Source organism: Tympanuchus pallidicinctus, unplaced genomic scaffold (genome assembly GCF_026119805.1).
Source record: "Tympanuchus pallidicinctus isolate F22 unplaced genomic scaffold, pur_lepc_1.0 scaffold25, whole genome shotgun sequence".
Taxonomy (NCBI): Eukaryota; Metazoa; Chordata; class Aves; order Galliformes; family Phasianidae; genus Tympanuchus; species Tympanuchus pallidicinctus.
In genome coordinates this window covers 3411777-3432577 of record NW_026294742.1, presented here as the reverse complement: position 1 = coordinate 3432577, position 20801 = coordinate 3411777, and the positions used below count along the sequence as shown (strand labels likewise).

Genomic DNA, 20801 nt, shown 5'->3' with positions numbered 1-20801 from the left:
AATGCTTAAAGGCTGTGAAAACTGAGCAGAAGATACAAGGGCAAGAACAGACAAGTAGCAGCAGGAGCAAAGTATTTCCCACTAGGTTATGAGTGATGCAGAATCAGAGCTTGTCTTCAGTTAGAGGTCAGCTCGCTGGTCTGTGGGCAGGGAGGAATCGCTGTGTATTCAGACCAAGGAATGGATTTTGAGCTGCTTTCAGTTCTAAACATAATTGAAACCTGGTCGAGGTTTCTGTGACTGGAGCCTCGAGCAACAGTCCCCTTGTTTCACATTCCCAAGCCTGAACAGCTCAGCAGCCTCTAAGCCTGGGAGAAGATGGTGCGCCCTGGGGAACACGTCAAACCCTCCTTCTCTGGAAGGTACCACTCCTGGCCCCAGAGCGACTGTGCTGAGTGCACGACTTTGGAACGCCAGGAGTTCTTCTGCGTACTGCACCCTCTGGGTGTGTTGGAGCCTTGCTTGGTGAGTGATGCTTCAGTATTCTTCAGCAGCAAACAGGAGAATGACCATGAGGTCTCCAGGTGCACCTGGACGTTGTAGTCTGGCTCAGCAGAGGCAGCTCAGGCAGGAGTGACATGCACCAAGCAGATAAGCTGCTTCTGCAGGCTGAAGATGGAGCTTTGCCTGGGAAGACGATGTTGTCCGTCTTGATTAGGACATGATGCCTGATGTAAGTCATGTGACAAGCACAAACAAAATACCTTGACAAAACCTTGAGGAACCAGGACAGGCTGAGCTGCTTAAGGAGATTTGCAGTGTGTATTTCTGTCCTGTGCACTCGCCTTGGGCTGAACCTTTCCTGTCTCAGGAGCTCCAGCATATACCTGGGATTTTGAAGAAGCTTTTTCCTGTTCATTTCCCAAATGATCTGCAAACCTTCTCAATTTTGTGCTCTTAAGTTTAACAGTGTAGTCCCGGTTGCTTTACACCACCAAGGTACCAGAATGCTATAAAGATGTCTTCTGGGAAGTGCTGTTGGGATTTGTGGAGCAAAGGTCCCATCAAATTAGATTAGAAAATAAGTCCTGAAGAAATGGGAGAGTTAAGAGCTGATGTGAGTGTTACAGCAGAGGTGGGAAACTGATTGTGTCTGGAAAGAGAGGGGAAGGAGAAACAGCTTCTGCTTGCTTGGCTCCTGTTCTTGTGTTGGGCCAAAAGTTCTCTGCCTGCTCCTGTCAATGCCTATTCCTTCTGGTGCTGCTCTGGGGCAGTGCCAGGACCCAGACTTCTGTCTCCTGCAAGCATCTCAGCTGGGGATCCAGCTGTCCTTCCTGCAGCCTTGTTTTCCCCTTGCTCCTCTTTTCCCTCACTTTCTCTAAGGTGGATTTTAGAGGTTCTTGACCTAACAAGGTGAAGAAATAATAGAAACTGAGTATTAAAAAACACTGCTGAGAAGTCGCCTCTTAGCCACAGGCAAGGGCAAAGTAAAACCTGATCAGCAAACCAACGCTTGCTTAATTTGTTCTTAAAAATCTTCATGGATGTGGATTTCTCAGGCCTCTTCCATCTTCAGCCATCACCACAATTGCTGAGTTTCTTGGCACATCTAACCCTGATGTCTCTCTGTCAGCTGAGCTGATTGTCCTATCCTGGGTGAGCACAAGGACCAGTTCAGTCAGTGTCCTTTGCAGAAAAGTCTGACAGATCCGGTGGATTTCTGTTGCACGTGTCCTCATCTCTTTTCTCTGACAGTGGGGAAATGGCTTCTTCTGTGTCACCACCCCACCACGAGCTTCCTGGTGAAGAAGGAAAGAACAGGAGGCAATGCAATGCGCTGCTTCTGGGGTGGGTGGACTGACGATCCAGGAAGGCCACCTCTGTGTGGGGTGCTGAGTGAGGGCTGGGCATAGGTTAAGCAGGAGCCAGGATGGGGCAGAAAGCAGTGGCTGATGAAAGTCTGTGACAAATGGTAACGAAGTGATGAAGGGGGAAGTGGATAGGAGAGAGGGGTCCCATTTTTCGGATCTGCTGTTTGTTTCGAGACGAGGTTAATGGGAAGTGGAGACGTTGCCAGCCCACCTTTGGAGAGGGAAACCCCTTCAGAGGAGAGCTGGTGCCTGCACAGGGGCAGGCTGTGCAGAGCTGGGCGCCTGCAGTGCTCCTGGCTGAGCAGGCAGTGCTTCCTCCCTCTTTGCTGTATCGCTGTAGGTAGAAGCTGCTGGAGCTTGTGGAGAGGGAGAGCAGTGGGAAGGACTGGTTTTTATTTTTATTTTTTTTCCCTGTCCATCAGCAATTGGAAGCCTGCTGTCCTTCACAGACCTCTTCTCTTCTGCTGTTTTATGCTGAATCCCTATTCACCAAGCTGAAAGTTACTTTTTCTTCTTCTCTCCGAGAAAGCAAAGTGATATTTTATTTTATTCTGCTTTTCTTTCCATGCAGGGTTCTTTCCATTCTTGTTTCTGAGGTTCCAATCTCTCTTGCTGCCCTGTGGTAATTTGAATGGTCTCCTCTCTTCTACCTCAGCCCCTTTTTCGTTATACCTCTTGTCTCTATTTACTCCTTATTAACCTTCACTATGCACCTATGTATCCATATCTTAATATCTTCCAGATTTGCTTGTTCAGAATCGGAACATGAATTCGACAGGAGAGATTTGGATTCCAGTTCAAGGTTGTTTATTAACTGCCCAAACTGAATGAAAAACAAAACTTCTCTGAGTACCGCTGGCCAGAACCTCCCGGCTCCAGGACAGAGCCGAGCCTCCAGGACTCGGGCTCTCTGTCACTCGTCTATGATGGAGGAGCAAAGGAGGCCCTGCTGCCCTGCCCCTCCCCTAACCTCCACTTCTGGGAACCTCCCTCTCCCCATGAATACCTCCAGTGTCTGCCACTGGTGCTGGGCAGCACTTTGCCAATCATCGTCCCCAGCAGGAAGTGGACATGATTTTGATAGTGTCACTCTACCACACACGAGACGCTGAATAGCAGCAAGAAAACTGAGCAGTTTTGTTAATCTCGCTGGTGTTTGGCAACCTCTCAGCAGCAGCCACAGAGGCACTACAGCTGTCTGTCTGCAGCCCCAGGAATACAATGCTGCATTATTTTATATTTGGAGATCATCTTTCCAATCATAAGGTCTGGAATGTTTTATATATTTACTTCTCTGTGAGGAAAGCTTCCTACTGTCACTAATCAACAGATTTTTCAGGCTTGTGTGTTATAGAGATAAATGCATTGATACTTCCAAAGGGCTTTGGGGTCCTGAGGTGGAAACTCAAAATATGACTTGTGTTTTGGAAAGGGCCTTGGAATAAGTTACGTGGTACAGCGTGCCGTCACTCCCAGGGATGCAGCTCCAACCACATTCTCCATCCATCCCCTCCTGAAGATTACTTTTTCTCTTATGTTCACAGATGGTAGCTCACTTTGATCCTGTTCTCTCTCCTCCAATATTGGTGGAAGAGAATAAAATAATAAGCACAATGCAGAAGATATATATATTTGTAGTGAAGTGTTTTAATGCTGCCTCTGAGTGCTCTGCATTATCTGTTGTTTATAATGCACTTAAAATTATAACAGTCTGCTGGGAGTAAACCGAAGGATGTTGTCCTTTTGTATGCCCAGCACTGATCTCTTGTTTCTTTTCTCCTTTCTGGAGTTTAATTAGCACTGCTACTCTGCCTAAGTTGGCCAGTCAGTGGAGCATGAAAGCCTGTGCCAGGTGACTTGCAAAACATTAGTTCCCCACTTGAACTATTTGCCATCCAACTTGGAGCAGGTGCCAGAGGCAGCGCAGCAGCAGTGAGTTTGGGCAGTGAGGCAGGAGCAGCAGTGGCTTTCTGATGGCCCAGAACTCACAGAGTATGCAAGGGGAGGTGACTGCCACGTGCTGCTGTGCTGCAACCATGGCTGAGGTACAGCTCAGTCCCTGGGGTGGTCACTGAGCGTCTGGTTGTGAGCTCACTGAGTGCCAGGTGCGGGGCCAGATGAGATAGTGCCACTGACTTCAGCTCAGGAAACGGAGCGGGTGAATGGTGGTTTGGCAGAGCTAGCGGGTGGATGAATTCAGCTCTCGGTTGCAGCCACAGCCTTTGGGATGAGCCTAGGTAATGAAAAATGCTATTATGGGGGGCTATTAAAACAAAGGTGTCCTGGTTCACCTCCAGGAGGGAGGTGAGGTGTATTGGCACAGGGAAAAGCGGTCGTTAAAGGGGAAGAATGGTCAGGTGAGGCTGGTGCTGACCTACAGCCGTTTGGCTGAGGAAGGCTCATGCTGCGGTGCAGAGATGGGCAGGAGAATGTTTGGCAGCACCGTGGCACGGAGCAGGAACGGCCCATCAGCCTGTGCCGCCCCTGTCCCGAGAGAGGCTTTGTGTGCTGCTGTGTTCTGATGTGTCACCACTGCTAACAAGCGCCCTTTCTCAGGGTGATGCGCCGTGCAGGCAGGGCAGAGAGGCTCCGGTTCTCCTCTGACACCCAGCATATCAGTTGTTCTTCACTGGGCTCCTCCATGCCAGCTCGCCCGAGCGGAGCGCAGGGCCCGCAGTACACGGGTGAACTTGCGAGACGCCGGAGCCTGGCACGGCTCTGTTGATTTATACGGGCGAGGAACTGCTGAGCGCCGGGGGCCGCTCCGCTCCACCCGCGGGGAAGGGCTCGGGCCGCGCCGAACCGCCGCTCCGGTGCTGCGAGCGGGGCCGTCCGGCAGCGGTTCGGGGTTTTGCCGGAGGAGCCGCCCGGACGGGCAGCGCCGAGCTCCGAGCAGGAACCCCGGGTGCGAGCCGTCCGCGCTCACGGTCCCATCGGCATCCCGAGCCCGCGGGCAGGCTCCGCTCGGCGGGGGCCGCGGCCTCGAGCGCGCTCCGGGCGGGCAGGGCGGCCCCGGGGGCCGGGCCGGGCCCTCCGCCCGCCGGCTTTAACCCGCCCGCTGCCGGCGTCTCCTTCGCCGCCGGGAGCTCCGGAGCCGCCGCGGCGAACTCAAGAGGCCCGAGTCGGGCCTCGCCCCGCGGCACCCGGAGGACCCAGCCCGGCCGAGGCCGCAGCGGCGGGGCAGAGCCCGCGGCCTTTTGTCCGCTAGCGCAGGTGCGGAGCGGCGCGGCCGAGGACAAAGCGCCCGCGGGGCCCCGGGCCGCCTCCGCCGCCGCTCCGCTCTGTTCCAGCTGCCTCCGCTGCCTCCGTTCTCCTCCGGCGCGGTCCGGCCGCGGCTCCCGGCGTTCGGTCCCGGCGCGGCCCGGCGCCGCCGGCGGGTTTTATGCGCACGGCGGCCGGCGGGCCGGCGGGGGTGGGAGGAGCCGGGCAGGTTGTGCCCGCCGGGCCCTCCTCCCTCGCTCCCTCCCCGCCCGGCGGAGAGGGGTCGGGGGAGGGGGCAGCATGGCCTGTCCGTCCGGCCCCTTTTCCAGCGCTCATCTGCCCCGGGAGTGCGGCGCCGCTCCTCGCAGGGAGAAGAGGTCCGAATGGAGACAGACGGCAGCCAGCCCGGCCTCGCCTCCCCGGACTCCCCGCACGACCCCTGGTACCGGCGTGGCGGGCGCCGCCGGCCGCCTCCTCCGCCGCCCCCCTGGTCCCACTCGCGGCCGCGGCCGCCCCCTCCCCCCGGCCCCGGCCGCCCGGCCCGGGCAGGCGCGGCGGCGGCGGTGCCGCTGCCAACATGGCCGATCCGCGCCCTCCCCTCTCCGCCCGGCCCCGCCGCCGCCGCCGCCGCCAACCCCGCGGGGCGCCGCGGCCCCCCGGCGCGGCCCCGCTCACGGCTCTCTCTCTTCCTCCCGCAGCAAAATGTTCATCGGGGGACTGAGCTGGCAGACCACGCAAGGTGAGCGCCGCGGCCGCCCCGCACCTGCCGCCGGGGCCGGGGGGCGGCGGGGGGCCGGGGCCGGGGGGCGGCGGGGAGCCGGGCGGGCCGGGACACCCACGGCGGGCGCTGTGTTTGCAGAGGGCCTGCGGGAGTACTTCAGCCAGTTCGGCGAGGTGAAAGAGTGCCTGGTGATGCGGGACCCGCTGACAAAGAGATCCAGGTGAGGAGGCCGGGCCCGCTCCTCCCTTCGCCCCCGCCGCGGCCCGGCCGCCACTTTAACCAACTTTCTCTCTTCTCTCCGCATCCCCTCTCCTGCCCGGGCTGTGGGGCTCAGGGGCTTCGGGTTCGTCACGTTCATGGACCAGGCTGGCGTCGACAAGGTTCTGGCCCAATCCAGACATGAACTGGACTCCAAGACGGTGAGATGACTTCTCTCATCTCAGGGGTGCGTTGGCCGGCGGAGCGGCTGCTCTCGGAGCAGCCATTGATTGCGGTGTTTGATTTCCAGTTAGAGGTTGTAAACTATCGATTACCGATAGAGATTGATCGGGCCCTTCTCCACCCCACTTATCAGCTGGTAACGGAGCTGCTGCCCGCGCTCCATGCTTGCTATTGACCGCTGACCCAACGTCCGGGCATCGATCCACGGATCCCGGCGGCAGCCATCCTCTTCCCATTGATCGGAGGCCCCTCCGTGAGCCGGGATGCATGGGCCCGGCCATGCTGAGGGTGTTTGGGCAGAGGGTTGCTCTCTCCTGGCAGCCCTGTTCCCCACGGCCCATGCTTTCCCCTCGGCACAGAGCATTCGTTGCTCGCGCCCTGGTGCTTTCCCCAGGCGAAGTTTTTGTAACGGTTGCGGAGGTTCAAGACTTTATTGTCTTCGAGCGTGGCCAGTGCCCGCCCATGTGGGCCACCAGCGGTCTCTCCTGCTCTCGCTCTGCAACCCCAGGGCCCCCAGCTGAGCTCCGCGGGAGATTTCAGTGGCGTGTGGCACAGGGAGCTGGGCTGCAGCGCTCAGAGATGTGTGGGCTCAATTTTGGGGGTGGGGGTGAGGTGTCTGAGTGGGAGGTCCCTGCTCCATGGTTTTAGTGACTTCCCTTTCCCTGGGTTCCTTTTCCGTGTTGCTGCCCTGGGGTGAAGGTGAGGGTAGGGATGGGGAGTGGTGGGGGCTGCGTGGGGGTGCTGAGGTGCAGGGAGGTGTTTCCGTGCCAGGCACAGGCCGTACAGGAGTCCAAATGCTCAACTTTACTTGCAGCGTGGCTGGGCATCCGTGCCTTTATTGTGGAAGAGCAGGACCCCCTTTCTGAGGGTTTACGGCATGGGTTGCAGTGAGATTTATGTCTGTTCTTGTTAAACTGCCTGGCTCGCTCCCTTTGATGTGCACAGGTCCTTCCTCCCCATGGCAGCTCCGGGTTAAGCCTGTCCCAGCCCTCCTGGCCAAGCCTGGGTCCCCAGGACTCCCAAACCTCCTTCCAGCAGTGGTGTAAAGGGAGCTGTGCTCTTGGGGAGGTTTGTGGCAAAGTATTTTGAGGAGGACCCAGGGATTTTCTTCTGTTTTTTTTTTTTTTTTCTTTCTTTTTTTTCTTTCTTCCTTCTTTCTCTCTCACTAACCCATGTAAACGCAGTATCAGAGATCAGCTAGTCCTGGTCAGCGTAGACCCTCTTGGAAAGGCAAGGGATGGAGGTCTGCAGCAGCAGTTCTGCTGACTGGGAGCACAGTGCCATCCCGAGGCTCCATTCTTCTCGCTGCCTCCTGCGCCATGCAGCTCTGCTGTGCGCCATGGGGCTGGGGAGGGACGGCAAGGGGACGGGCGCTGTGGGGAGCAGGCGGCCCCGCGGCAGAGGGCACATGGGGACCGGCCATTGAAATTCCCAGCTGCATCTGCTCCACTCGCCTTCCTGGCGTGGCAGAGAGAATGGGGCCGTTCCAAAGGGTCCTTCCTTTGTTAGGAACTTTGATCCTCCTCCCCAGCCTTTCTGTTTTTCACTTGGGTTGGCTTTCAGCTGTCGGATGTTTTGGGGTGTTCTGCCCAGCGATTGCCGGGTGAGCGGTTGGTGCTGCGGTGCTGCGTGGAGCTCCGTCCTCCTTTTGCCTGCTGAAAGGCTCTGCTGTGAGTCACGGGTTAAATGACACAAACTCATCTGAATCCTAATTTAAGGTTTTATGAAACTATGCAGGAAAAGGCCCGGTGGCCCGAGAGGACAGCCTTCTCTCTGGGCTTGATGTCTCCTGGTAAACAGCGTTTGATAGACAGTGGCTGCCCAACTTGTTGCTTCATTGTTTTCCAATTCTCCCTATCCTAACGAGCGCTGTTGGCCTGAATCTCCGGGGAAACCTTGTGCTTTTCAGACTTCTCTTTGTTTGTAAGCTAGATTGCAGCAGCCCGTGGGGTTATTTATGGAAATGCTTGATATGAGAATTGGCTTTGCAGTCTCAAGGTAAAAGATTTGCGTGACTTTGTAAAGCTGCAGCTGGCCGCTGCCTTGAGCTTCTTCTTTATGTGCTCTGGGAAGAGCGAGCTCCATGGTGCTGCTTCGCTGACTCGTTTCTTTGTTGCCATTCCTGAGTTTTTTTTTCTGGATTTGCTCTTTTGTGGAGGAGAGATGCAGTGCTGGCAGATGGAGGCAGGCCGGCCGCAGGTGTGCTGTGACCGAGCAGACCCAGCGGTGAGGTCTGGGGTTCCCCATCCTACCCTGCTGCAGGGTGCCCATACCTCCTCCATGCAGGATCTGCTCCGTGTGCCGTGCATCAGAAGCCTGCTGCACACGCACCTGCAGCGTCAGGTACCCACAGCATCAGTGGGATTCCTGTCCTTAGCGCCTCGTGGGGTGAAGCGAATGCGGTTTGTGCTCAGGTGACTCGTGCTTGCCACAGCCTGACATGGGGTTTTGTGTTTTTGAATGCAATCTGAACAGTTCTGAATGCTTTTGCTCTTAGCAGATTTCTATCTGGGTTTGTGAAAAGGATCTGTTACGTCAGTGGGTGACACTGAAACACAACTCCTCCGGGGCTGTTTGTTTGAACACCAGAAATTAGGGAAAAAGGTAGCAGTGCTTTTGCTTTCATTAGACTCCAGCCGCTGAGGAGCGGACCGCTTTTAGTAACTTGAGTCCGGCGCTGAGCTCGCTCCCTCTGCGTGTTCCCAGGGCTGCCCCTGTGCCGGGCGCCCAGCCTCCCCTACCTGCACAATGGCTGCTTGTGCAGAAGAATTCGTGCAATGACTGCCTGCTCCCTCCAGCCAGGGGGACGCGTTATCTCTGCCCAGTTGATCACACTCGGGGTAATGAGAAAATGAGGCCGAGCTTAGCATTGCTGAGTATGAAAGCATCTTCTTGGCAGGAGCTGAATGACACTGGCTGAGAAGTAAAAGACAGTAGATTATTGTTTTTGCTTATTATCTGCCATCAGCCTCCTGGTCTCCTGCCGTCCCCTGTCCTCAGAATTCGCCGTGGGTTTCTGTGCTGGCCAGGAAGCGGCAGGGCGTGCGTGTGTGCAGGAGGGGAGGGACGGCTCGGATGCCCCATGGAGGCACCCAGAGGGTACAGTAATCTGCTTGCGCTTGCAGCCTGGGGAGAGAAGTTTATTTTTGAGTTTATTTGTGCTCTTCACTTTTGCCTCTGTTTACTTACGTGCTGAGTTTATTTATGTTGTAGGCTGTGAGTCAGGATGGAGGTGGGGAAGGCTGGTGGAAGGGGCTGGGGAGGCCGAGCTGCAGGGTGGTGTGGATGAGCAGGAGGGCTGCAAAGCTGAACAAAGCAGTGAGAGGGGCTGAAGTAACACGGCTTCCTTTGGGCTGTTTGAATTGCTGGCGGGTGGGATGGTGCTCTGGGCTGCCCTCTCAGCTGCAGCCCGTCCAAGCACGGGGATGAGCCAGACCTGCCTTTACCACAGGTCTTAAGCTGATTTGTAGGTCTGGATCATCCCTGATGTGATGTAACTTTACAGGAGTTGCTGTAAAAATAGACTATAAAGAAGGAGGAGCACAGGCTTCATGGATGTTTGGTGTGCAGCTGCATGCCCAGCTTTGTGGTGCTGTGAGGCCGACGCAGGCACGTGCTGCATGCAGCTCATCCATGCTGATTCCAGCACAACAAGCAGCACCTGGATGGGGTGCAGGGCCCGGCGGCTTGGCCAGCAGCAGGTCTGTGCAGCAGCCGAGCAAGCACAATGGAGGGCTCGGCCCACAGAGCGGAGGCATTGCTTCATTGTGTGCAGTGTGGCCCATAGGAGAGGGGCAGCGCGCTGCCCTGCAGCCACAGCTCCTGCTTGTCTGCAGCTCTGGGTCCCTGTGTTTAATTGGTAGCGTCCTGCCTGCTCTTTTATTTCTTCGTCCTCTGGTTTTGGGGTGAAACGTTGGGCTTTTTGCCTTTTTTCTACCCTGTTGTTAACAAGGTGAGCTCTGTGCTTGTAGATAGAACGAAGGGGGAGGGAGAGCAAAAAGGCAAAAGAAAGCACTTTTAATATGACCCTGATGATGGAGGGCACCCGGGGGCAGGCTGAGCGGGAGGGTGCAGCCGAGCCTGTTAATCCCAGCACGTGATGGGCTCTCGGGTGCTGTCTGGCCAGCGCTCAGCTGGAGACAGACTGCTGCATGCTGGGACTTGTAGTCTCCGTGGGTTACACCTTACCGAGCAGGGAAGATGTCTGCAGCCTGCCTCTGTGCACCTCAGCTAGATTCTTTGGGTGTTTAGCAAGGTGCCGCGTGGGTGGAGACAGCTGTGCACATGGAGGAAATGCCGTGTTTGTAAATAGGCAACAAAAGTGTGTTCACCTCTTCTTTGTCTTCTCTTTCAGATTGACCCGAAGGTAGCGTTCCCCCGCCGAGCACAGCCCAAGGTGGGTTCTGTGGGCAGACATTGCCACTCCAGGGTTGCAGCTGGTGGTGGTGAATTTTGTTCTCTGCGTGGGGTTGCAGTGCATGCAGCAGAGTCATTGTCTTGGTTTGCTTGGAGCTGCTCCTTTCAGGTGTGCAGTGCGGTGCTGGGGTCGTGTGTTGCTGCAAGAACCAGCATCCTCCCTGGGTTATACTGCAGGATGCAATAGTTAAAAGTGGTCAAATCTGCCCAGGGTGAACCTGGTCCTTTGGAAGTTGCAGTCGGCGTCTGGAAGTTGCAGGCCTAAGGAGACACAGGACAGCTCTGTGCTGTGATGTGATACAGGTGGAAAAGGGAGTCATGTGTACAGATGTGTGAATGAATATGTGTATGGCAGGGAAGGGGTGAAGGATTTTGTTTTGTGAAGTGGCCTTGTGCATTCAATGCTGGAAAAGGCAGAAGGAATTTGGTATTGGGCCTTGGCTGCGAGATTGGCATTGAACTGAACAGTTGCAGGAACTCTTTCCAGGTGTGCAGCTGGAGACTTCTAACTGAGGATCCAATAGCAGGCTGGATACTGCTATTAGGCTTTGGATCTCCTTTTAGGTTTGTTCTTAGATGGGAGTTTTGAAGTTCAGGATCTCGATTCCGTGTGCTGTCACAGGAGGAGGAGCTGGGCAGAGAAGCAGTGTGAAGAAGCACAGAGGGAGGAGAAGGCTGGTGCTGGAGGGAAGTAGGGGGGATCAGGCACAGAGAACAATTGGTGAGCAGGTATCCCAAGTAACTGAAGCCAGGAAGCACATGGTAGGAATTGGGTTAATTCCATTAAGCAGTTTGGTGACAGAAGGTGCTTTAGTGTTAGAGTGGGCTGCTCTCCAAGCCAGGGAATTGCTGTGGATTAGCCCTATGCTCCTTGGGGTAATTAGGACCATGTGTTCCTCTGAGAGCAGGGGTGTAGCCAAGCAGCTAAGGGGAGGATGCAGCTGGAAAGCCAGTTGAAAGGATGTTAGTGTGTCTCAGCCTGGCAGCAGTGGCCCCTCTCAGGGTAGTTAGTTTGTTCCCTTGTCCCAGCAGTATGAGCGAGAAGTGGCAGAGAGGTCTCTTTGCTTTCTTGTAAAGCCAAACGAGATTCAACTGGGAGGTGACTGGGCAGTGGTGTGTGATGAGTCTTATCCCATTCAGCTTGGGTGCTGTGCAGTTAGGTAGCTAGGATGGTGAAGCCTGGAGAGCCTACCTGTGCTGCAGCCTGTCTTCCTGCTTGGGGAAGCGGCGCGTGCTTCTCCAGGGGAGCCTGGAAGAGGCTGGGTGTGTGAAGCAGTAGGGCTGTGGGAGGAGCTGGAAGGCCGGGGAAGTCGAGGTCTGCTCCTCTGGGGTGCAAAGGTGCCAAGGCGGCGGCTTGGTGAGGGGAGAGGCTGTAGAGTGCTGTGCAAGGAGGAGATGGAGTCACCGAGCTGCTGTGGGCATGTGGGGCGCTTTGAGTTGGGTGGGAGATCGACTGCAGCAAAGAGGCAGCCGCCTCCTGGCAGCAGAGGGTGAGTTAGTGGCCTTTTGAGTCTCATTCTCCACTTGCTCTCAGTTTATTTGGTGAATTCCTGTCCTTCCCTTTTCCAGATGGTGACCCGAACGAAGAAGATATTTGTGGGTGGTCTGTCAGTGAACACTACTGTGGAGGATGTGAAACAGTATTTTGAGCAGTTTGGGAAGGTAAGTCTCTTGAGTGGTGTTGGATCAAAGCTTTTGCTTCTGGGGCAAGCAGGAGTTTTATGAACTTTTGGAGGCGGGATTAGGAGCCTGCAAGTCTTTTGCATGGGGTTAAGTAAATTGAAGGTCAGATACAGAGGTTAGGTAGCTGCAGTGTGTTTGTAGGGGCCGTAGCCCTGTGCAGATTTGAAACAAAGAGCTTGTGGTTGTTCCTGCAGTCGCTAAGACCTGGGTTAAGGGAAATGGCTTTCCATTTTTTTCCCCCTGTTTGGAGGTTGGTGATGGGATTTTGGTCCTGTAGATTTCTTGTTTGTTCAAACGCTGAAGGATGATTTGGAGACACTCTTAACAGGGCTGCTGCAGCATCAAACCTGTGATTTTTGGTCTGTTTTTAAGCCTTGTGATTGGTATTTCTGTAATCTTTTATTAAAATAAGCCTTTTTGTCCTGAAACTTCCCCTGCTGATTCTTGGGCAAGTGCTGATGTTGTTTTTGGATGTTTGAAGAAAAACTGGTGTAATTGCTATGCCTTGTGTTGCCCTGGGACTTCTGTGCCAGCTGGTGGCTCAGGGGAGAGCGGGCTTCTGTGGATTGAAGTTGTTTGTGCCCTTGCTCTGTGGCAGCCAGGTGTGCAAATCATGAGTAACAAGAGTTGGAGGATGTGCGAGGCTCAGTCTTGGCCTTTCAGCTGTTTCAGGAAGCTGTGAGTGTCCTCAGGAATAACTCAGTAATACTAGACTGAAGGGTCCCAAGATTTGTGGTGGAACTGATGGGATTGCTGTAGCCAGAAGCTGTGTGTGGTCATTTCTGGGACAGGGCGCTGTAACTGTTTCACTGTTGCTCAGTAGCACTGTGCACTTACTGTTGCTCTGGGGGAGAAAGATTGGATTCTGTAGCTGTTGGGAACTTCCTGCCTGGCCATGGAGACAGAATGTGGTTTGCTGGGTGGAAGCCTGGCCAGGACGTTGGTGATTACACCCTGGATGTGGAGCTGTGAAGAGTGTGAGGGATGAAGGCTGTGGTACTCATTTTCTTCTGAAAGATTATGCAAAAAGGTGATGCTGTTTTAAGGTACGTTAGTTGGTGAACAGGAGGGGAGATTTTAAATCAGTATTGTTGCATAATTGGAAGTTCTGGGATGAAAATTTGGAACGAGTGTCAGTTCAGTTAGTTCACCTTTACTCAGCCTCGAAAGCCAAATCTGTGCGTGTTCTGGGATGTTGTCATGGTTGCAAAGTGGAACTTCTTAGTGTTTCTGTTCAGCCCTAAGGGAGTGGTAATGGCAGAAGTCGTCAGAAGTCCTCACAGTTGCTGTTTGTAAGTGCTGTATGGTTTTTATTTTCTGTTAGAAATAAGCAAGCTCCGATGTTGGGAACTTTCACATGGTGTCACTGAAGGGCTCCACTAAAGGTGGTGTTGTCCTCGTGTCTGTCGTCTGACGTCTGTTAGCTGCATGTGTTTCGGTGCTGCTGCTGCTGGACGTGTTCGATAGGAAACCAGAATGTCTTGGCCATAATCCCCTTTTAACCTTCACTGTACCTCTGTTAATTTGAAGCAGAAGGCATATCACCTAGCACTCAGTTTACAAGCAGTTACTGTCTGTTGTTCTAGTTTCAGTTTCTTTCCAGTTCTTTTGGAGCGTTGTCCTCTTGCGTTCCTCTTGTTCAATGGTCACGTGTTGAAAGGTGTCCTGACACCAGGAGACTGGCAAGAACTGGTTGTGTCAGATTGTTTTCCTGGGTCTGGGCAGAAGGGAGAGTTCTGCATAGCTCAGGGTGATTCATTGCTGAAGAACCGGCATCCTGGATGACATCCGGTGCTCGAAGTCTGCATGAGGCCAAATGCAGCTGACCTCTTCCCTTGGGAGTTTCCGTGGGGAGAGGTCAGGGCTGGTCGCATTAACTCTGTTTTTGGGGCAGTTTTCTGACTCATGTATGAGCTGAGGAGGTTCCTCGGAGCTCTGGTGTAAAGCGTGCTTCCTGGCCTTTAACTATCTTCTAGGCCATGCCTCAAATAATTCATCAAAGGCCAGGAAAACTGTTTCCCGAGAAATTCTCCGCAGTTGGTAGTTCTGTATGGCTGTTGTGTGGGATCAGTGGGAACACGTTTCAGAGGAGAGCCTCCGTGGCCATCAGAGCTGGGGTTCCGGGCTCAGGATGTGCCTTGCTGGTTTCTAGGGCAAAGAAAAGCCTGTTGCTGCACTTTCAGATGTGAGTCATTATTACAGAGCACATGATTTTGGTGCAAAAGCTCTTCTGGTGTTTGTTATGATACTGTGAGGCCTCATAGCTTTCAGAGGTTCCTTAAGATCCCTTCTCCAAAGGTATACACTGCACCTGCCCTTGTGCTCGTTCATCTCCTTAAGACACCTCCAAGTGAGAGGTGAAGCTTCAGTCACATCATCTTAGAAAGCCTCTCTGAAAAAAAAAAAAAAGCTACTCAAGTCATTTGGGATTGGACTGTGACAATCTGAAAAGAGCTGTTAAGGATGCCCTTCTTGAAGGACTGGCTTTGTCTGTGTTCCCTCTTCTTCTGAGTGACCTCCTCCTGTTTTTCCAGGATCTGACAGGGAGAAAAATCTCTCTTCTTTCCTCCTGTTGGGGAACGGTTAGATTCTGGAAGGGGTAAAATGGGAGACATGCTGTCTTGATTCTGCAAAACCAAGCTACCAGGTTCCTGGGGGTGACTTGTAGCCAGTCTTCAGTGGCAGATTCGGCGCGGATCTTGGCTTCAGAGAGGTTGTCCTCTGCTCAGGCTGCTGGAGGTTATCTTGCCAGTAATCCTGAGGCTGCAGGCCTAAGACTGGCCACCTTGAAACCTTTGCATCACAGGTGCTTTTTGGAAAAGACGTTCCAGTCTAGCCAGAAAGCGTGCACATGCTGTAGGAATTATGAGAGGAAGTTCTATGGCCTGCAGTACAGACAAGGTCAAATGAGATTATGGTCATGTTCTGTCATCCAAATGCATGAATTGCATCTTGCGAGTCTACCAAGGTAATTTAGTTGGTACTGGTGTATTTTAGATAAGAAGCAGCACTTGGAGCCTCTAGTGTTCGCTGGCAGGAAAAATAATGGAAGTTTGGTTTCAAAATGAAATGCTTTTCCATTAACAAAAAAATCCCACAAAATTCCCAGGACTGCCATCTCTGTTTTGGCATTTCTCCCAACTGTCCTATTTTTGTTTTGGTTTCTTTCCTTGCCAAGTCCAGAATCTTCTCTGAGCTTTGTAAAATAGAAGTGACAACAGAAAAATGAAGAAGTGTGAGAAGGAAATCCCTGAGCAATACAAAATGATACAGGGAGAGATGGGCAGGGTGGCACCCCAACTCTTTGTATCTTTGTATACTTGGTTTTGACAGGGAAAAAAAAAAGGTGATTACAATATGAGAGTTTCTCTGCTTAGAAAAAATACTTTCTTTTTCTCCCAAAACCATGAATGAAAAATATGGGTTGAATGTTTTCATGAAAAAAAAAACCATCTCTTTTTTTTTCTTTTTTTTTTTCCCGGTTTGTTCTGTTTTAGTGCAGGGAGAGAGACCGAGAAGTGCCTCTCGAGATGGCTTTTGTTTGTCAGGTGCAGCTGCTTGGGCTTTAAACATAGTGGGATCTCTAGGAAACACTTCTGGCTCCAAAACCTGCATCTCTGAGGTGTGAGCTGAGACCATGGACATACTTTCTAAAGGACAAGATTTTTTTTCAACTGTAGAAGTCCGGAGAATTGCATTGACAGTATGGGTAGCCAGATGTCTTGGCTCGAGTTGGAGAGTGTTGGAGATCTTGAGACATCACAAGGAAGTATTTCAACAGCCTCTTTAGATTCAGGGTACCACCCTCATTGAAACCTGAAACAGAAAGAAAGGAGGAAGATATCTTGTAAGTAGCACCTCAGGCATAGCTAATAGCTGGTTCTCTGTCTTGCTCAGCATGTATGAGGATGTTTCTGGAGCTCAAGTCCCAGCTTCCTCCTTTTCTACTTCAACCTGTGGGGATGTGTTGTTCTGATTCTTTTTTTTTCAGGGGGAAAAGGGGCAGCCTATCAGTAATTTCTTTGCACTGTTTGGTCTCTGAGCTTGTAGGCAAGGTTACTTTATTTCAAATAATAACTGGGAAAAAAAAACCAAAACAACCTCATACCGTCTTTCTTTGTCAGAGGTTGATTTGATGAGGTTTTGGGGTAGAGAGGGTTGAATAAATGGCAAAATAAGAGGCTCAAAACAAATAAGGTCTATTTTTGTCACAGCCAACTGAAGTGTGAAACCTTTGCCCCAGGATATTGTTGATAAAATTTATGTAGATTCCCAAATGATGGGACAAGTTTGTGGATGCCTTTTCAACACACAGACACCCTCTCAAGTTTGGGAACTCTGTGAATCGCAAATGACTGGAAGCTGAGGGAGAATTCTGGGGTCTATCTTGTCTTTCCCTTGCCTGTATGTTCTTCTGAAAATGGTTGCTGTTGATGCCTTGGGTGTGCTGGGCAGTGTGGACCTCTCCTCTTACTTGGTGCAAGCTGGCTTTTATCTGTCATTGGTAGAGAAGTTGTTCCTTTCAGAAGCTTGAAATGCAGAGGTACTGGAAGGAATGGGAGCCACAGCCTTGTGCTTGGCGGCTTTCTTGTGCTTTTGCATTGAGTGAGGAAGAAGTGCAAAAAATTGATTCACGAGGAGGGTTCTGCATGACTCACTGATCAGCTGTGGCTCCAAGAGTGCTTGAAGAGTACTTGAAGACAGTCTGCATCCCGCCTTGGGCTTGCAGGTGATCCGCACATTTGGATGAGCTGCTCATGAAACCTCAGCTTGTCGGTAAGGCAGATCGTGCCCAGAGAGAGACCTGCTCTCTCTCTAAAAATATCCTGGAAGCAAGCAAGAAAAAAAAATCTGCTGAGGTCAGAGTATGATTGTGACCTTTAGGTTGCCATCTAATACTCGGTCTAAATTCTGGACCGTTTGCTGAAGACAGATTCTGAGATGTCACTCAGGCAAAAGCTCTACTACTGCCCTGAGCAAGAGAAAAACCACTGCATCTTGTGCACTGGTTTTAATGACAGTTTGTGTATCTATCATAAATGCATATTTGTGTACACCTGCCAGAAAAATGGTGTGCTTGGCTTGGATATGTTAAATGAGTTTTCCTGCTGACTAATTGGAGAACCTTTAGATACTGATGAGAGTTTCTTTAAAGGAAAGAAAGTTTCCTGCTCTTGTGGTAGACATGATTTCCCTCACTTTGGATTGGGAAGCTGTTTAATTAATTAATCTTTAATCTGCCATTCTCTGGAAATTTCAGGGATCAAAGCTACTTGTCAACCTGCTATGGATTTCCAAACTGGATTTTGGATTTTCTTCCACAGATCAGAGGGCAACTTATGCAAATTCTGACACGTAACAGGGTTGCAATGAACAGATGGGGAGGGGAGGAGAAGGGGAATCTGATCACCTCTCTTGTGGCAGTAGGCAGTTTGGCTGGTGGTAACAAAGCCTCTGGAACAAAGGGTACTCTGTGCACCGCATCTGGTAGGCAGATAGCCAAAAGTGCTGGAGCACTAATGGTCATTCAGGTCTTCGGTGGTTCATTTGATATTTGCCAGGTGCCCCCAGTGCAGTGTGAGAGCAGGAAAGAACACCTGGAAAGGCTGCCTGCTTACCTGTGGCACGGAGTGGGCTCTGTCTGTTGGCTTAGTCCCGTTCCCAGAGTTTGGAGAACGGTTCTGCAGAAAAGAGGAAGAAAGGAGGAGAGCCTGGTGCCATGTGGGTGCAGCATGCTGCTCCATGGAGTTAGGCCCTGGGTTGGTGCTGTCTCCTCCTTAGAATCAGCAGAATCAACCTGCCCTGTCTGAGCAGCCAGGAGAACCTCTCTGGTTGCCAATGCCCTCCCTTGGCTGAGTGGTTTCTAGATCGTTTGGTTTATGTTTTCCGTGTTGAAGCTGCCTCGCCAGCTATTATTCTTTTACCTTTTTGCCAGTATGTTGCCATGGTTCCTTCTAGGACCAGTGAGCAGTTCAGGTAGAAGGAACCTGTCTCTGCAAAGCATTTGCTTGAACATGTACAACTTTCTTCAAGATTTGCCTGTATGGAAATGCACCCAACTTTTCTCATCAAATCTGTGTACAGTTTTTTTTTTTCTTTTTAATCTGAGACTGTCATTGGCTTCCTCTTATGCAGAGACCTATGACTGTCTCAGGAGTGATAGTCGAGTGGGACTGGGGTCACTTAAAACAGCCAGGCCTTTTTGGCCAAGAGGGATCGTACAGCATTTTGTTTTGTACGTCTCCTGTCTGGGCACCTGGATGTTTTGGCTGCTTTGGTGGAGGTTCTCTTTGTGAAACCCGTCTTTGTGCTGGTGCAAGAAGGGCCTCTCCATCTCTTGTGCTCACCTGCAGCGATGCCAAATCCCTGCAGGATGAGGAGAGGCTCCTCCCCAGGGGCAATATATATATGTACGTGTTTCAATTTGCTTTATGCTACCCCTCACTGAGCCGAAGCCTTTCTTCCGCTTCCATTTGGTTTCCAAAGCTGAAGAGCGGTGATGTTACCTTCAGGGTAAGGCTCAGGGATGTGGTACCTACTCTCCTACTGCCACGTGCCTCTCACAGCCTGATCTCCTGCGGTGCAGCTCTCAGCAGGTACCAGAGCTGTGCCCTTCTTTCTCCTCCCTGCCTGACCCTCGTGGCGGCACCCAGGAGGCACCGTCCCGCAGTTAGCAGACCTTCAACTTGTGCCCTCGGCTGCTGGGCAGCTGCAGCCCGGACCAACAAGCCAAAGTGTTCCCTGAGCGAGCCTTGGCCGCGGAGCTCAGCAGCTTTCTAGTAAAGAGATCTGCTGCTTCGGCCGTGTTTAAAGAGTTGAAACAAATATTTATTTAAGGGCGGGGGGGAGGAGGAGAAGGACGATTCACCCAGCGAGAAAGCCTTTGTCCAAGTACAGCTTCGGTCACAGGTTGATCCCGCACCCTGCAGCAACGAACGCGGGCCGTCCGTGAACCGCGCGCTTCTCGCCCCGCAGTCCCTGCCGGCTCAGCCGACATGGCGGCTCCTTCCCGCCGCCTTCCACTTTCCCCTCTGGGCGCCGCCGGCCGCTCCTCGCTCCCTCTCTCCCCACGCGGACGAGAGCGGGCGCCGCGGGGCGGCTTTGTGCGGGCCCGGCCGCTCGCTCTAATCCGGGAGGCAGCTGCGATTGGCGGCCGCGTTGCCGCGGAGACGGCTCCGCCGGCGGCCGCCTTTGTTGGGGCCCGGCGCGGCCCCCGGCGGGCGGCCATTGTGGCGGCGGGGCGACGGGAGACCCCCGCGGTGCCCGGCACGGCGCGGCACCGCCGCCACCATGGCCGCCCGGCCGGGGCTCCTCCGCTTCACCTCTGCGAAGGGCTCTGGGAGCCTCGCGTGTGCGCGGGGCTGAGGAGAGGTGCGGGTGCCCTACAGTGTCGTTGTACCTCGTAACGGGAGGCGCGGTGTGTGCCGTGCCACGGCAGCCTGATTTCAGAGCTCAAACTTAAAAGGACCCCGCCGCGGCAGGCTCGGCTCTCAGCCTGCAGGCTATGGGATGGAGCGTCTGCCCTTTTCTTGTCTCCGAGCCCGTTGCCATGAGCTGGTGGTGTGTGTTCGGATGCGCTGGGCTCTGTGAAGGAGAGCGGCCGGTGCCGATCTGCCTTTCCCTGAGCTGCACGGGGGGGTGGATCTGGCCTAAACCAATAAAAATACTCGGTAAAACCTCGAAATATGTTAAGCCACTTCTACTTCCCCCTAGCACAGCTGCAAAAGGAGATGGGGCACCGTGCGCTGCTGCTGGCCCTCAGCTCCTGGGGAATCGCCCCAGCTGGGCGTGGGGCCACGTGCCCTGTGCCCGCCTTGCCTTTTGCGGGTGCTGTGTTGGCAGAGGGACACCAGGGCAGGAAGAGTGGGATCCAGGTTGTCTGTTGTCACCTCGCTCGTGTAGGGTGGCTGTGTCGGACAAGCCCAAGGGCATCGGTGCTGACGTCTGTCTGCTCGTGGTGGTGCTGCTGGAAACGTGAGGAATGGCTCCTGCCATCATCAGGGAGCCGAGCCGGGTGCCCTGTTTGTTGGTGTGGGGTTAAAGGGAAGAGCTCTGCCTGTGCCCGTGCTGCAAAGCGGCGGTGCAGATGTGGGTTGTCCCGCTGCAGAGGCGGCGAGCGGCTGCATGGCACATGGGAGTTGCTGGACGCAGAGTGCCGTCACCTCCCCCGAGCACTTGCACGTCCAGTTTCATAATCGGATTAAGGCAGCGGTATTAGAGAGGAGGGATGGGTCAGTGGGACAGGTTTACACTGGGGCTTACACAGAGGGGATTGAAGTATATTTTTTAACCCTGCTCCGCCTGACCTGCGGCGCGGTGCAGATGTGCAAGGAAACGCCCAGCGGGAAGATGGGGGGAAAGTGGCACCAGGCAGCCATGCGATGCGCTGGGAGGGGGCTCGGCTCGCCTTGCTGGGGGGAGAGCAGCCCCTGGTCCTGGGGGATGGGAGACGTCCGCCCCTCCCCCCGGGAGGCAGCCCTCGCTCAGGCCTTGCAGTAAATTTGCTCTAATTACAGCCTCCAGCAGTG

General features: G+C 53.5%; 1 protein-coding gene across 6 annotated transcripts in view; it reads left to right on the top strand.

Annotated features, from left to right (window-relative positions):
- Window positions 1–5265: 5265 nt before the first annotated feature.
- MSI1 (musashi RNA binding protein 1) overlaps window positions 5266–20801 on the top strand; it is a 28121-nt gene continuing 12585 nt past the window's right edge. For 2 of the 6 annotated variants that reach the window (XM_052689875.1, XM_052689873.1), the window contains exons 1-6: window positions 5272–5454; window positions 5711–5751; window positions 5872–5953; window positions 6068–6152; window positions 10529–10570; window positions 12160–12252. In XM_052689875.1, the coding sequence (XP_052545835.1) occupies window positions 5396–5454; window positions 5711–5751; window positions 5872–5953; window positions 6068–6152; window positions 10529–10570; window positions 12160–12252 (402 nt within the window). In that variant the 5' untranslated portion in view covers window positions 5272–5395. Of the gene's footprint in view, window positions 5455–5710; window positions 5752–5871; window positions 5954–6067; window positions 6179–10528; window positions 10571–11977; window positions 12081–12159; window positions 12253–20801 lie in introns of those variants that run through there. The other 4 variants (XM_052689871.1, XM_052689872.1, XM_052689876.1 and 1 more) reach the window with 4 other exon arrangements.